The sequence below is a fragment of the Platichthys flesus genome, chromosome 8 (genome assembly GCF_949316205.1).
Source record: "Platichthys flesus chromosome 8, fPlaFle2.1, whole genome shotgun sequence".
In the NCBI taxonomy this organism is placed as follows: domain Eukaryota; kingdom Metazoa; phylum Chordata; class Actinopteri; order Pleuronectiformes; family Pleuronectidae; genus Platichthys; species Platichthys flesus.
The window spans coordinates 26,481,751-26,498,887 of NC_084952.1; the positions used below are offsets into that span (position 1 = coordinate 26,481,751).

General features: G+C 40.3%; 1 protein-coding gene across 1 annotated transcript in view; it reads right to left on the reverse strand.

Annotated features, from left to right (window-relative positions):
• The window catches only part of trappc11 (trafficking protein particle complex subunit 11), an 18,284-nt gene continuing 1,147 nt past the window's right edge, over nt 1-17,137 (reverse strand). Inside the window, exons 2-30 of the mRNA XM_062393388.1 lie at nt 16,709-16,937; nt 16,291-16,460; nt 13,916-13,986; nt 13,487-13,601; nt 13,268-13,367; nt 13,033-13,106; nt 12,182-12,278; nt 11,946-12,079; nt 9,651-9,792; nt 9,314-9,407; nt 9,062-9,141; nt 8,713-8,791; nt 7,523-7,577; nt 7,104-7,249; nt 6,451-6,512; nt 6,063-6,195; nt 5,691-5,821; nt 5,240-5,365; nt 4,831-5,024; nt 4,566-4,714; nt 4,192-4,313; nt 3,952-4,071; nt 3,733-3,798; nt 3,116-3,272; nt 2,878-2,989; nt 1,769-1,860; nt 1,504-1,637; nt 467-634; nt 1-389 (exon numbers count right to left, since the gene is read on the reverse strand). Coding sequence (XP_062249372.1) covers nt 345-389; nt 467-634; nt 1,504-1,637; nt 1,769-1,860; nt 2,878-2,989; nt 3,116-3,272; nt 3,733-3,798; nt 3,952-4,071; nt 4,192-4,313; nt 4,566-4,714; nt 4,831-5,024; nt 5,240-5,365; nt 5,691-5,821; nt 6,063-6,195; nt 6,451-6,512; nt 7,104-7,249; nt 7,523-7,577; nt 8,713-8,791; nt 9,062-9,141; nt 9,314-9,407; nt 9,651-9,792; nt 11,946-12,079; nt 12,182-12,278; nt 13,033-13,106; nt 13,268-13,367; nt 13,487-13,601; nt 13,916-13,986; nt 16,291-16,460; nt 16,709-16,915 — 3,375 coding nt within the window. The 5' untranslated portion in view covers nt 16,916-16,937 and the 3' untranslated portion in view covers nt 1-344. The remainder of the gene's footprint in view (nt 390-466; nt 635-1,503; nt 1,638-1,768; nt 1,861-2,877; nt 2,990-3,115; nt 3,273-3,732; nt 3,799-3,951; nt 4,072-4,191; nt 4,314-4,565; nt 4,715-4,830; nt 5,025-5,239; nt 5,366-5,690; nt 5,822-6,062; nt 6,196-6,450; nt 6,513-7,103; nt 7,250-7,522; nt 7,578-8,712; nt 8,792-9,061; nt 9,142-9,313; nt 9,408-9,650; nt 9,793-11,945; nt 12,080-12,181; nt 12,279-13,032; nt 13,107-13,267; nt 13,368-13,486; nt 13,602-13,915; nt 13,987-16,290; nt 16,461-16,708; nt 16,938-17,137) is intronic.

The window sequence follows — 17,137 nt, forward strand, 5'->3', positions numbered from 1 at the left end:
TTTGTGTTCCATCACTTTAGTTTAATCAAACCTTCATTACATTCAGTAACAATGTATTACACGCTACCCACATTTCCATATACATCACACAAGATTAAAGCAAGATTTTTTACTAAACATTAACATCAGAATATCAGGGTTCATTCACCAGCCTCCTGTCATGCTCCCATCATGTCTTCACATTCACTAACGACACTACACTCCTGATGGTCAATGGATGCTTCTCCTGGTGTGTTTTTACACAACAACGTAAAACAAATGTGTTATTATTGTCATCTGTGAGGACTCATACATCAAGAACAAGCAGATCTCTCTTATATTACAGTCAACAGGTTGTGTCCTTTTTAAGCCGCAGCAATGGAGGCATCATCCAGCTGTCGACCCTGAGGCTGAGGAGAAACAAAGAGGAAATTATCTTTTGTTCACAAAAGGTGTTATCTCAGTTATGTGTGTGTGTGTGTGTTACCTTGACAAAGATGCGCTGAGGCAGGAATCGTCTCAGTGTGTGTGTGTTGGTCATTGCGCTGCGGGGTAGGCTGATGTTGAGCTGGGGCAGTGTTTGGTAACCAGCCATCAGAGGGTAGTAATTATACAGCATCTGCTGCTCAGAGCCAGGGAGAATACGGAGACGCACCTGCACACACATATTCAACTCCACATGAATGCATCTTCTTTTTCATGCATTTGATACTCAAATACATACTTTCAATTTCCAAAGAGTGAACAAAGGCTGCATCAGTTAAACCAGATGGGTTAAAAGCAGGGGTTAAATTTCCTTTCCTGCATGAGTGTGCCTGTGCATGTCTGTGCATGGGTTTGAGATAAATGAATGTATCTCAATCTTAAACAGCCATAGTATGAAAACTGTAGATAGATTCAAAACCATGAATAAACTGAAAGTGACATAAAAGGGCTCGAGATCTAGATCTCTCCAGCATAACTTATCAAAAGTGAAAAATCCTCCTATACAACATGTAAAAACAGATTAAAGTATATGATAAAATATAATAACATATATTCCCCAAAAGAAATGTATCTGTTTGTCTATTTGTTGGGTCTTTTTCAATCTGAAAGCTGTGGATCAAAAGTTCGCCCTGGTCCAGATCACTGCTAGATAACCTGGTAACCATGGAAACCCACATGTGCATGAGTTGTGGTTTGCTTCTTTCCGGTACAACATCATTTAGCAGTATCTCACTAAAAGTCTGTGAAACAAACATTTACTATTCCCTGTTATACAACTGAACTAAACTAAAATCTTATTGTCTTGTAATGATTCTAGCTGTTTTTTAAGGAGCTGATAAAATGCTCGCTGCACATTTCCTTGCAAAGATTATTTTTAAGTAAATCAGTGTGAAACTGACAAGAACCGAAAGCAAAAATGAACTATTTCTTCTTTGGTTCAGACGTTAGTCTATTATAAGCTTTGACCCAGCTGATTGGAATGCAGTTATGACTTTTTTAGTTTTTCAAATCCTTATTTAAATTAGAGCACAGCTGTACCTGTTTGAGTCCAGAGAACATGAAGGCATCAGAAGGTTCAACAGCCATCTCCACCTCCTGCACCACAGCTGTTCTGTTCTCTATGTGGTAACGAACTGGTAGAGACTCTCTTACTCGGCCAAATGAGGGTAAATCTACACCAAAAGGAAACAATACATACAACAAAACTGACCATTAACACAAAGTATTATGTGAACAAATGTTTCAAATGTGTTACATTTGTTTTCAGTGAGTGTGTTATTCCTTGAACTGGGAATATACTGACCAGCATGGATGTAGAGAGGGACAGACTCCAGGATGACATGAGGTAGAGTGACTGTCGTCTGGATGAAAGGACTGTCTGCACTGGAGGATTTCCTGTCCAACATAGTAAAAACAGTTAACAAACCAACACATTGTGTGTGTGTGTGCGTGCCTGCGTGTGTGTGGCCTGGTATTAACATCCCTCCTTAAGATTAATCTGATCTAAATTTTTTGTCAGCACTAAGTACAGGTCTGAACACACCCAAATGTGTCTTTAAAGTGTCCTGAGATCCGGTCTCTCAAACCATATTTGAAGGTGATCTGGGCCCCATATGAAGGATGGCCTACTCAGCAGACGTCATTTGACCCATAGATATATATATATAAAGGATAGATGTCTCATCAGCGTTTCCGGTCAACGGAGTCGAACGTCCGCACGTGGCGGCCATCTTGCCACAGGCAGCTCGCCCACCCATAACATTGTGTTGGTAGTGGTACATGTACTTTTTAAATAAAAAAAAAATAAAAAAAATTATTGATGTATATTTGTAAAGGGAAATCTTGTACTTATATAAAACCTTATTCTATTTTTTAGAAAATAACATAATTATTCACAAGTATGCAGTGTCATAACTACATCTCTGACGTTTATAACAAACCGAACCATTTAACAAACGGTTGAGAATTTAGCAAGTTATGGTTATTTAAAAAGTACGTACCACTACAACACAACGTTATGGGTGGGCGAGCTGCCTGTGGCAAGATGGTCGCAATGTGCGGACGTTCGACTCCGTTGGCCGAGAAATCTAGACTTTATATATATCTATGATTTGACCCATTGCAGTTTTAAAGTATGTTTACGCTTTTCACTGTCCATATGTTGATTTGTTTGTAGACACTGTCACAATGTCAACACTGACTACCACCTAATGATTGACACGCACGTTGTCATCTGACACATCTGTAAAGTCACACTGGGTAAAACAATATAATTGTGGGATTATGCCTCCTAAACTGTGAAAAAGCTGATTTTCAGGTCTATAGTTATGGTCGGGTTGGGGCAAGTGTCCAGGAAATAATAGATGTTCATGTATTATTCCTGTGTGTGTGTGTGTGTGTGTGCGTGTGCACCTCCTCCATGATATCAAGTACTGTCCTGTAGCCACCGTGTTATTGCTGTTTGTCAACGGTGGACAGCGGAGACAGAAGCACTCACTGGCACACTCACCATCCTGCAAAACCACTGCACACGCACACAGAACATTACAGCTATGAGATTTACAGATCAATATTTTTATTGGAATAAATAATAACAGCTATGAATGTAAAATACGTGTCTGGAAGAGAATTTCAACCAGTTGTCAAGTACCTTCCTGTAGCTGTGAATGAAGCTCAGGTGTGTTGCTGGTCATTGTTAGGAGCTGTAGAGAGGAAGAGGCCAACAGAAGAGGCCAGGGAGATGAGGAGAGGATGTCTGTCATTACCAGGAAGGGAATGTCAACTGCTACATGGTCCAGTGGCTCAAACTGCAATCACACAGTTCAATTGTATTTGTATAGCGCCAAATCAGATAATTAGAATGTAATCATTGTACATTATCTCAAGGCACTTTATATTGGAGGTAGAGCAAGACTTTAAACATTTCCCACAGTGACCAAAGGGTCTAGGTGACTATGGAGAGAAACAAATTCACATTCACAAGAAAATGAGGTCTTTTAACCTTGATCATTGACTTTTAACCACTAAACTCTTACTAGTTCACCTTTGTTTCCTAATTATCATTTGTCAAATTTGAAGGAATTCTAATTCCCTCACTGTATTTTTGAAATATCGTGTTCAAAAGAATGGGACTGCAGACGGACAAACAACCTGATAACATAATGCCTCTGGATACTGGCTGACCCTGGTGCACAGGCATACATACCTAATTTATTTAAACAGATCCCTTTTAAACTTGATTTGCTAATAACTGATAATGCTACACACCTTGGTAGATACAAACTTGACAGACACTTCAAATGGGACCACAGTCTCTATGGTAACCGTCTCATCCTGAAAGACAAAAACACAGGAGAAGAGTAAACCAAGTGAAAAACAAAGTACTCAGTTATTAAAATAAAAATAACAGAATAACATAGAAAGCACTTAACATATATAAGGAAAATGTGTTGTTTCTGCCATTTAAAGGAGCATTAGGTTAGATACCTTATGACATTTGCAGACAATCTGTCGTCCTTCCACAGTGGTATCAATGCTGTAGGCCACATGGAATAGGAAAACCCGTGGTCCAGTGGAAGTACACCTCACATATATACAGCTCTCCAACTAGAAACAAACACATACAAAATAAATTGTGTATATAGGTACAATGCACAAAACATTATTGTTCTACAAGTTTCTCAGGAAAAATAAACCGAGAATATAGGCTTTTAAATGTATCCATACCTTTTCCCCTGGTTTCAGGTCCTTCAGAGGGACGTCAGGAAGTAAAGCAGGTGCAGAATCATCACAAACCTTTGAGCCATCAAATGTAACATGTGTGGTCTGGCTCAGGTTGGCATCCTGGCCTGGACGGATCAATATCAAAACAAACATAAATATATGTCGTCTTCAATGATCTACACCAGGGGTATCCAAACTACCGCCCTCGGGCCATATGCTTCCCGCCATCCATTTTAAATTGGCCTGCTAAATTTTTTTTATAAAAGGATAAAAAGTTTGGACACCCCTGATCTACACTAACTAAAAGTAGACTAACTGTGCTTATAATGGGAGCTTGGTTTTCTAACAGTATTTCTGCAGTACTTTTATCAAAGTACCTGGTTTGAGGCCAGCTGTTAGTTTTACATCCTTTGCCACACCCTCCTCCTGTGATTGGACAGTGAGGCTGATGCAGTACATTTCGTTGTTGAGGGCTGGAGGCTGGTGGCTCAGCTGAACTGAGATCTTTGGAACTCTCGAGATGATCCTCAACACACAAACACAAAGAAATTTAAGATTTCAAATTACAGTCGCACTAAGTCCAGGGTGGCCAGAAACTAATAGAAAATACTGGGTTTGTGTAATATCTTAACCAAGGATTACATGGTGCTCTGCTGCATGATCAGGTTGTCCCAATCCATTTCTGGCCGTGTCTCAATGGCTCGCCCCAATCGGCGTGAGGACCTACTGGCCAGCAAGGCTTCATGGCTAGAGGCTGCATCTCCACCTGCCCCTCTCCAGCTCAGAAACACACAGCGACCAACGTCACTCCCCAGCATCACCTCAATACCTGTCATCTACATAAAATAACAGAGTTACAAACAATTTGCCTTGTTTTAAACACACACACACACACACACACACACACACACACACACACACACACACACACACACACACACACACACACACACACACACACACACACACACACACACACACACACACACACACACACACACACACACACACACACACACACACACACACACACACACACACACACACTTACCTCAATCTTCTTGCCAACATCTTCAGTCTTTGCTACAAAGCTAAAGTTGTAGCATTTGGTTTTCCCTTGCAATAACGTCATACTCTCTTGACCTGCCGACTCCACCACACACCACTGGTTGTATTCCTACACACAAACATATACTTTTTTAGCATTTAAGAAAAACAAATAAAACGTTTAAAGGTAAACATTCAATTCGAGGTTCCCCATGACCTACAATCTTGCACTTGATGTGTAGTATATCTTTATTATAATTTCTCTTTAATGTTTGCAGAAGGTCATTAATATATTTTGGAGAAAAAAACACAAGGTAGATTAATAAGGTACTGCGTGACTGCGTATCAAAAAAACGCAGCTTCTGGTTATATAACTTAGAAAAAAACAAACTCAAATGTTGAAATATAGAACTCTGTTTGTGCTCCTTATGTTTTTCAAATGTTTATGTGTGTACCTGGTTACTGAGGCTGACGGCAAGTTTGTTAAGTGATACAGGATGAGGACAGTCAGCTCGGAGGAAGACGTGAAGCTGGATGGGCTGGTCTACATGGAAACTGGGAGAGTGGAACTTGGCCTTACATTGGACTGAAGTTTGAGAGAAAAACAACTCATTATGCATCTACTGTACACAACATTTAATTTAATAGGGTTAGTGTTAGAATTAATAACTTTAAAAAAAGAAAACTTAAAAAATGTACTCTTTAAATGACACATTGTTGTTGTCATTAGTGGCTTACCAGATTTAAGGCAAGGAGAAAAAGGAATTAAAGAGAATCTAAAAGTCATACTTTTGACAAATGTATGTGTGTAATTGGTGAATACTAACTGAATGGTATGTAGTCCTGCACTTCTATGGTGAGGTCATTTGATCCAGCTAAAGCCATACAGTCATTCCACAGCAACCTGGCTGCACTGACAGAGGCTGGATCACACTCTGGCTCAGGATCAGGAACCTCATTCTGGGGACGGTCAAACAGAAGGACAGGAAACATTTGAACAAAGTAAGAGAATAAACTTAAACTGTCCTTGGTCACCTTGGTCTGGACTAACTTCATAACATACACAACAATTATCTGAGGCCTTAACAAAGCCATTGTACTTCTTCCACAGTATTTTACAGTTTTGTTGTATAGTCTTATTGACCTCATATATTTTTCATTGTATCTAAACATGTTTGGTAGAAAACTGTGTTGAAGCAGATTGAGTCAGCTCACCATCATGGCTTTGATGAGATTCTTCTCAATCCTTCCCTTTTCTTCTTGCTTCAGTGTTGATGCTAGAAAACAAGTGAAGTCACTGCTTTAAGTATGGTTAGTTCAGAGCACTAAAACAGTGACTGCCTCAGATTAAAAACATATTAACATTATCATTTCATTAATAGGTCAGAGCCAGACCTCATTTAATGACTTTTTTTGAAGATCTCAAATAAATAAAAAAAAAAGTTCACTCAAGCGTTAAGGAAACGACAGACAACATGACTTGTGGCTGATGCCCTCATTAACAAGATGCTGCATATCAACATTGTAAGGGGTTTTAAAAGACAAAAATACTTTAGCACTCTTTAGATTTGCTCTTCTGTTGCTGTAAAAGGCCATATTCAGAATTAATTATATTCTATATTATACTCGAGAAAACATCTGACCATGACACAAATATTATTTAAGGAATCACAGCCACAGTAAGTCAGGTCAGAACCATCTCAAGTTAAGTTAAAAAGACTCAAAACAATGAGTTGAACAAACTGGGTTTTATCCATCGTACAAGAGGTAGAGTCTACCTCTTGTACGATGGATACCTGGTAGACGATGGTAATGCACCATATAACCACACAATGGTCTCAGTATTTGTTGGTAGCCTGGTTGCTTACCTCTGCCAAGCAGCTCCATGCAGTATATGATGTAGTCTTTGACACTTGCCATTAGATAAGCACAGCGCAGAGCTGTGGTCAATATGGCTGTCAGGAGTCCCCACCATCGCTCTGTACGGTAGTCACACATGACATAGTCCAAAAGCCTGATAACATAACACACATGCACACACAAATGTTTAATGAGGAGAGATCTTATTCACTGATTTTCAACAAGACTCAAAGCTACACTCGATATGTTTTGGTGAGTGAAAATTGATTTAAACGCGTATAAAAGTGCTGGAAGTTTGCAATTGTTAGGTCAAGAGCATGAGAATTTTTGAACTACAAAAACATGACTTCCAGCTGTTTCTGTAAACGCTGACATGGATATCAGAGCACAGAAGTGTAATTTACAGACAAATGTGTCTTTTCCTTACTTTAGGGCTTTGGTGTAGTCTTTAGCATGATAGTATTCCTCTCCCATTAGCACCACTAAGAGACAGACAGATAAGTAGCATTACAAGGTTAAACATGGACTTAGCAAAACAACAAAGATCACCAATCATCAATCTGAAGATGAGCTCTCCTCACCATGTGGTCACAAAACGTCTACCTAATGGACATAGATGTTATATTAATTCCACAAGGGAAAATTCAATACAATGACAGCAAACAGATTGGTGTAAGTGTATGCAATATTGAATATATAGCGGATACAAGTGAAATACCCTGTTGGACGATTGGAAGCATTAAAAGACCTGATTGATTGGAGTCTGATCCCAAGTGGTCAGCTCAAAGTAAAGTGTGATCACACCTAAGACACAAAGAGGACACATTTGAGATCCGTTAACTCAGACCAAGGGGTGGTCTGAGACGCATGTAATCAAATTCACATGATGAACGGAAAACCTTAAACATGTCTCAGTGTTTCATCTGCATTGAGTTATTTGCCACCAACACTACAGCAACAGGGCAGAGTCTCATCACAGAGTAGCAGAGTCTTGTCACATAGGAGGAGGATTGAAAAAGATTGTGGAAGATTTGAGAAAGCAACAGCAGGGCAAAAACAACTCAATAATGAAGAAGAGGCAGAAAACACTGGAGATTCTTTAAACTAGGGAAGTGTCTGTCTTCAAGAACTTTTTTTCCAGACTCATATGAGGTCACTGTGAACTTTGACCACTGAAATCTAATATTTCAGTGGTCATAGGTCCCAGTGGCTTCTTCTCAAAAGTTGAAGGAATTCCCTCAAGGCAGTCTTGTCACATCACAATCAAGAGGCCAAAAACGTTATTTGAATCTACCATGACCTTGCCCTTGGACCACTAAAATCAATTTTTTTCAATCCGTTAGCCCAGGTAAACATGTGTGCCAAATTTGAAATAATTTAACTCAGAGATCCGTTAACTCAGACCAAGGGGTGGTCTGAGAGGCATGTAATCAAATTCACATGATGAACGGAAAACACGTCTCAGTGTTTCATCTGCATGGATTTATTTGAGGCCCCAACACAAGATCAACTCCGACCCCCACTTATTGATCTTACTATTTCAAATGTTCACATGGGGAAATGTAATCTTGTTGTAGAGGTATGCAGAACTTTGATTAAGAGCAACTTGATACTTACTGAGATGACTCTTCATTCGGGGGCACTTGTATTTCTTAAACTGGGCAACAGCATTACTGAGAAGTGCTATTATCAGCTCCTGTAGAGGCAGAGCCAGAGATAGGAGCATGCATTATTACACAGAATGTTGGGGGGGGGGGGGGGGGGTTAATGCAGGGAATATCAATATGTAACAGCAGAAGGTGCATTCTTTTTAAGAGTGGGCAGCACACAGCAATGAATGCCTCTACAAATAAACTTCATCATTTAACCATGTCAAATTAATAAAACCAAAATAAAATGACAGATTTCACAATCACATTTAAACCTACAATATGGCCCCAGCCATATATTAAGTATTTGTACTTACAGAATGTGGTACATCTCCCTCTTTGATCTGCAGAGCCAGAATCGCTGTCTTTTCCTTCTCTGCATCTGGAGGATCAATACCTGAAGTACAAGCATAACAAAGTTCATGTATACCCAACATCTTTCTAACACCATGTCAGAGACAGTTACTCCTGAACAGATAGGGATTTTGCAATGCAGTACCGTGAATTACGTCGCTTTCTTTTGTGTAAGCATTACTCTGTCATTGGTAAAATAGTGTGTTTGTGCTTACTCTGGTGTCCTTGTCTCCATGATCTCTGCCCATAGAAGTCCAGTGCTCCACTTTGGGAGTCCAGTGGGTCAGGGGAAGGATAACTCGCTCCAACCTATTATCAAAATGAAACTGTTAATTGGACTTTCAACTAATGTAACTCGTTCATGTCAGATTTAAGGTGGTGAATAATATGTGTAATATCCTTCTGCAACTGAATATATTATTAACAGTATTACTGCTGGTACCAGCAGCAGTAATAATAATAGTTGAGATGATAAATGTCTAGTAGTAGTACTAGCAGTACTATTACTTGCAGTAACAGATAGGGAAGATTAATCAGCAGTAATATTATCACCTGACAGAGCTGTTGAGCCAGCTGCTTCCTCTCTTGGCTGTAACAGGCAGCCTGCTGGTAGTAGAAACCAGGGTTCTGGGTCTGGATGGCTGTCAGACCCAATTTGATTGCTTCATCAAACAGTTCACCAAATGACTGGAACCTGAGAAAAGAGTAAGAATGGACAAAAAGTAAGAGTTGAGTCCTGACCTTTAGACATTAGGGGATGGTAAGCAGGCATAAGGACTAGATCCTGACATTTGTGTATGGAAGACAGTAAAGAAAACTGTGCTTTTAGTGTATTGGCTACAGTGTTTCCCTTTGAAATTTGCTCTGTTGAATCAAAGTGGCTGAAGGATTATTTGCATCATAATTGACAAATAGGTGCTAAATGTGACCATGGTTCTCTAATAATATAAGTATTAATTAAACGCGGATTTCTGATGCTGCTGTTATAGACCGAAAGTTTCTGTGCAGCAGCAGAGCAGAGTCTCATCACAGAGTAGCAGAGTCTTGTCTTGAGGAGGATTTGTTTTAAAGGATGGAAGATTGTGGAAGTTTTGAGAGAGCAACAGCAGGGCAAAAACAACTCGAAAATAAAGAAGAGGCAGAAAACACTGAGTTAGATATTCTTTAAACTAGGGAAGTTTCTGTCTTCAATAACTTTTTTTCAGACTCATATGAGGTCACTGTGACCTATGTTTTGTTTATCTTTGGGTACCAGTGGCCACTTCTCAAAAGTTGAAGGAATTCCCTCAAGGCAGTCTTGAGACATCACAATCAAGAGGCCAAAAACGTTATTTGAAGCTACCATGACCTTGCCCTTGTACCACTAAAATCAATTTTTTCAATCCGTTAGCCCAAGTAAACATGTTTGCCAAATTTGAAATAATTTCCTTGAGATGTTCCTGAGATATATCACATTCACAATACAAAAATTTCACAGTGACCTTGACCTTTGATTATCAAATTTTAATCAGGTCGCCCATGAGTCCAAGTGAATGTTTGTGCCAGATGTAATACAATTCACATTGGGTATTCTTGACATATAATGTTCACGCGAATAGGACGGATGGATGGATGGATGGATGGATGGATGGACAGGCAAACTGAAAACATAATGCCTCTGGCTAATGGCTGTTGCAGGCATACAAGGGGCCTCGGAAACATTCAGATCATAATGAAACTGTTTTAGGACAAATTAAGACTATGACCGGTCAACACAGTTTAGGTAATTATTAGCATCACTACACTGGCTTCCAGTTAAATCTAGAATAGAATTTAAAATTCTCCTCCTCACCTTCAAGGCCCTTAATAATATAGCGCCTTTATACCTTAAAGAGCTGTTAATACCTTATAAACCCACTAGAGCACTCCGCTCCCAGAATTCAAGCCTACTTGTCGTCCCTAAATTCTCTAAAAGTAGAGTAGGAGCCAGAGCTTTTAGCCATCAAGCCCCTCGGCTGTGGAATAATCTACCACTTTCAGTTCGGGAGGCAGTCACCATCTGTTCGTTTAAAAGTAGGCTCAAAACCTTTCTTTTTGATAAAGCTTATAGTTAGAGCTAATTAGTGCGCCAGAACGTTACTTGTTCTATTTTATGACACATGACACACGGAGCTTCTCTTTCCAGCTTCTCCTTCCTCTTCTCCATCCCTATCCCCCTTCCCCGGAATCCCTTTGCTTTATCACCCGCAGATCCAGGGCCTCTGTGGCCGCACCATGGATTACGGTTTGTGGATCGCGCACCGGGGGTCGCGGTGTTGGATCCAGTGTGGCGGATTCTGAGTCATGTGGGCTGATCGTGGTGCTGGTGGCGGACCCTGTGTCGCGTTGGCATTGGGCACGGGCGGTGGACCAGGACCGCAGTGGTGGCTTGTGATGGGTCCTCCTGGTGGGCGGCGGTGGACGGTGACTGAGGACTGAAGTGGCGTCTGGTCTGGATGGTGGATCGTGGTCTAGATGGTTGCTGAGCATGGACTGTGCTTCATCAATGCTGCTAGAGACTTTGATTATTGCTGATGTTCTCCTGCACGTGGCATCTATTGCACTTCTGTCCGTCCTGGGAGAGGGATCCCTCACATGTGGCTCTCTCTGAGGTTTCTACATATTTTTACCCTGTTAAAAGGGTTTTTTGTAGTTTTTCCTTACTCTTGCTGAGGGTTAAGGACAGAGGATGTCACACCCTGTTAAAGCCCTATGAGATGAATTGTAATTTGTGAATATGGGCTATACAAATAAAATTTGATTGATTGATTGATTAAAGGGAAATACTTTCTTCAAGAACAATCAAAGGTGCATCCGCTTGTGTCTTACTGTTTAGACATCCATGCAGTGTGTTCGAAGGCCAGTTCAGCACTGCCAATCTTCTTCTTGCACAAGTCGATATGTTTCCTGAACTGGGCTATAGCATCTAGAGGAGTGTTGTGCTGGAAACACAGACGACAGATCTACACAGACAATAAAGGAGAAAAAGGAAAAGTATTGAAAAATGCATCTAGGTATTGTAGTAGGAACATTTTGACTCACCAAAAAAAAAGCGAGAGCCATACCTTATAGTTGATGAATCCAGCCATAGTTTTGATTTCTAACATGTTGGTTTCGTGGGCTCTGAGCTCATGGACAAGGCTGTATGCAGTTCTGTAATACCTATAAAAACAAAAACACACTCAGCAAAGTAACACTTTGACAATGATAAGCTCAGGTAAAGAGAAACAATTTATCATATCTGAACAAACAAAGAATAACCCAAATGCACGTGGAAGACTTCAAATACTTTAAACAATAGAAGTAACATTTCTATATCAGTTTTTCAGTCTTCTGTTTTACACACTCTTGGGAAATAATGTTTGTAAAACATCTGAAGTGTTCAAAACGCAGTCCAAATGCTTCAATATCATAGCATAGCAGTGGACATTTTTAGTAGTTAAAAAATTCCAAACTACAAAAAGAAGTTTGTAATAATGGCAGTGTTTCATGAGAAATAACACTGTGAACATTTTGGTCATCATTTTAGAAGACCTTTAGAAGACTCTTACTTTCTGAGGCCCTTCTGCGGTATGAAATATGACATCAGGTTCAGGGGATCCACTCAAATATTGACCCATGAAACATTGAGGGGGTATTTGAGATCTGATCACTTGCATCGTATTCAGAGGTGGTCTGAGATGCATGTGGCCACATTGCAGATATACTCAGATGACATCCTCTGCCCGCTACTGATAGATTTTTTATTTATTTGTGGCGACATGATTACTTTTTGTTTTACTGTTTCAATTCAGTGAGGTCTTCTTTAATTTAAAAGCTGTGAACAATGCACTGATTCAATGAGCATCTCCTTACCCTTAAGAGGTGCTCACAGTAATGTGTCAGTGAAAAAACAAGTGATTGGATTGAGACTCACTTCAGAGCGTTCTGCGTGTCCTGTTTCAGCTCACTGAAGAAAGCAATCTTAAACTGGTGTCTGACAAACAGCAGCTGGAAACACAGAGAGGGATCTGACATTTAAAAGTAGTTTAGACTTTATCGCTTGCTTCCATTTGAAAAAATGTGTACAGTGTGAATATCCTGCATTAGATTGGACAGATGTTCAAACTTTCTCCACTCTCAATTAGTGGGTGCAGTGTGGTTGTAGGTACCTGATGTGTTGTCTTGTTAAGGAACTCCTTATGGGACTTGACACGACGAATCTCAGTGTAGTAGTATGTTTGAGCATGTTCATAGAAGGCATTCTCCAACCTGCAGGATTAGTCATTTTCTGAATCAACCAATTGAGTGCTGCAGTACAAACTTTTGCCTCTAACTTTACCCTCCTGCCCCATCGGTGACCATGCAGTATCTATTAAATAGTTAATCACCTTATAATGTAGCCCACCAAGTGGTCAGTGTGCGGCAGTACGAAGAGACTCTTGCCTGACAGATCGCAAGCATTACAAAGAGCTGCTGCTCTCTCTGATGCTACCAGGTCCTCCCCTGTACACACAATAATACTGATGATTTCACACAAGTCAGACACAGAGAGGATAAAAAATGGATTTGTTACGATCACAAAACTATGATTAAACAAAATGCACAGTCATGTTTTTGAAGCTGCTTTTACTTTAGTTTGTCTAACAATCCCAGGGAACCAAAGCAAGTAGAGTTTTTTGTCATTCAGTACTACAAAGTTGTTTTGTAAGATTACCAGTCAGAGAGTGACTGGTAATAACTGCACATACAGAGTGAAACGTATGTGGATTGGACTTGTCTAGTTTTATATCATTCATTGGAGGACTTGAGGTCTACACCTGGAGGTAGAGGAGTTTTCTTCTGGATTAGAACCACAGCGACCTTGGTGTTCCTGCCCTGAAGACTCGTCCTGAAGACAAACAAAGAAAGCACAGATATCTGCAGGGTGAATTTACAGTGGTTGTGTTAATGCATAGCATGTGCAGGGCAGTCCCTCTCAATGCTTCCCTGACTACCTTCTGTCTGTGAATTGGTACAATGGGGAATACTACAATAAGTGCCAAGAGTTCTATTTAGGACCATGGGAAGCAGCATGCTAAGAAACCAAACAAAGGGATGTGTTTTGACTACCAATTCCATCTGCTCCATGTCATTGCTATCAGCAGACACATACACACAACAAACATCATTCTGAGCTCCATTGGTCGGAGTGTGCATATGTGTGTTTGTGTGTATTAAATTTATTCAAATAAAAATTATGAATCTGCTAATCTTTTTTTATTCATCTACTATGTTAACAAACATGACTTTACTCGGCATTAAGTAATGGTAAATGGTAAATAATTTTGTATTTGTATAGCGCTTTTCTAGTCTGATGATGACCGCTCTTTACAGTACAGTATTACACTCACCCATTCACACACACATTCATACAGTGCATCTATTAGCAGCATTATTTGTTGAGGGAGAGGCGGTGGTCTAGTGAAAGAAACTTGGACTTTGGGCAGAGAAGGTCTCTGATTCGTCTCCGGTTCGACTCCATGGAGAGACAACAAAAGACGAACCTGGATTGATCTGTCCAAAAATCCAAGAGTCTCCCTACCCTGTCTAGTGCCCCTGAGCAAGGCACCTTACTCCCCCAACATCTGCTCCCCGAGCGCTGTACATGGTCGCTCACTGCTCTGTGTGTCCTGCACACAGATGGCTTAAATGCAGAGGTTAAATTTACCTACCATTGCATGAGTGTGTTGTGCATGTTGTGTCTGTGCATGTGTTTGGTATGAATAAACATATCTTAATCTTAATCTTCTATGAGGGGCAATTCGGGGTTCAGCCTCTTGCCCAAGGACACTTTGGCATGCAGATGGGGAAGACTGGGGATCCAACTGCCGACCTTCAGGTTGGAGGATGACCGCTCTACCCCTCAGCCACAGGCGGAATTATTCACACAGAAAAGTTGCACAACCCCTGCACACAATAGTACACACTATGCAGCATTGGACTGTTAACTTGTCAGTACAAGATCACTCACAATGATCCTTGACACTGGGTTAATGTATCGTAAATAATTAAAATACTATAACTGACCCAATAAATCTTTGAAGTGAAATAAAGTATCCCTCACTGAATTCACACACCTGGTATGAACATGTGTTTTTTGTGATCCTATCATGAGTGGACACGCATGTCCACATTCTTTAGCAGTGTATATCTGTCCTGGGCCACATATGAAGGGCCTTCTACTCAGCTGATATCCTCTGAGCCACTACAGATTCACCATGAATCAAACTTATTTTTCTCTTCTCGTTGGTTTGTGTGTGACCACCACCACAATATCCTGCTTCGTACCCCCAGTTTGATAGGCGGGTCTGTGACCAGCGCTTTGCGACTGCAGGACTGGATGGCTGCTTGTCTGTGCTGGCTTACCTCCATCCTCTTTCAACCTTCTTTTCATTTCGTTGCCTCTGTACTTGTACTCTGTGTAATGACAATAAATTGAATCCAATCCAATCCAAACTGATCAACCCATAATAATACTTTCCTTGAATTGGTAAAATCTTTCTTCACAGTGCAGCTTCACGGGATTCATTCAGACTCATCTCTCTAGCTCTGTTTAGATCTCATCGTGCGGACACGTGCATTGAACACACTTGTGTACTCAGACTGAGTAAAAACCACATAACTTTGTCTTCGTGAGAAGAAATGACAACTGGAGAGATGAAATCCAATCTGAGATCCGATCATTAGACGCGTGTAGGTTCACATTCCAGTGCCAGGTGTGAACACATGCACTCAGAGCCCTCAACTTGTGATGGGATCACAAAAACCCCATCTTATTACCTGGAGTGTACCGGGCCAGAGAAACAACATGTACATAGCTCCATTTACACAAAACTCTCAAAGTCAGGGGCCTATTGAATAACTCACCAATTCCGAGAAATAGAATAAAATAAATCAAGCTAAAACTACATTTTTATCTACAATTAACTCATACTTGGCCCCTATGAAATCTAAGTGACAGAAATCTGTTGCAACAGAGAACTTTAATCCCAGAATAACCATCAATAAAATAAATAATAATTTAATGAAATCAATACAAAATGTAACGATATCATCTTCGGACTCACACATATACAACACATAAATGAAAACTATGCAAAAAAATGTCCCAATCAATCCCAAAGAAGCAAATGGGTACAGAAGGTGAACTGACCTCACAATCTCCACTTTAGTGGCACATTCAGACTGTTTCTCCTTCCACACTGGATCGTCCCAATCAAGTTCATAAAAGAGAACAACCAGAGCAGGTACCAGGTTCAGATGTTTGTTCATCCAGCCTGTTTTCAGGATGCCTTTAGGGATGTACCACTCATAAGATGTTCGCTGCATAGAAAAATATACATATGTTTAGAAACATTGAGAAAAAACACCCTTCTCACACAAAAAAAACATTTCACAAAAAATATTGTTTTGCTGTTTTAAACATCTGCACAGACAAATGCACACAGCGAGTGTTACAATTGAATGCACTTTAGTTTGTTGGGACCTTACTTTCAAACTTTATACAAACTTTTCATTAACATTTGACAAACTATTCACAAACTTTTCATTTAATTGTATTAGCCACTCACTTTGGTGCGACATTTAGGGTACTCATGGTCTCCTGGGAGAACTTTGAAAGAGATGGGGACTCTGTCTGCGCGACGGTTTGCACAGAAGGCATCCCAGATGGCTCTGTGCACAGCATTATATACCACATCCAGGCCGGTCAGAGCCACAAATGCCATGGGCCGACAACATAACTCTGGAGGAAGCTCCCAATGGGAACCTGCCATCATGATTATTCACTAATGGATATACCTTCACATGACAGAGAGACAACCGGAAAAGAGATACTTGATTAAAATGGGACATTTCGGGATTCCTTCGAGTTAAAGTGAATGAAGGATCGTTAAGAACAGAATACAACAGAAAGCAATACAGTAGAACACATTAAGCAGGCATATCCACACCGTGGCAACACATTAAGGCAGCTTTTATGTACATCCTCTGATAGTCAT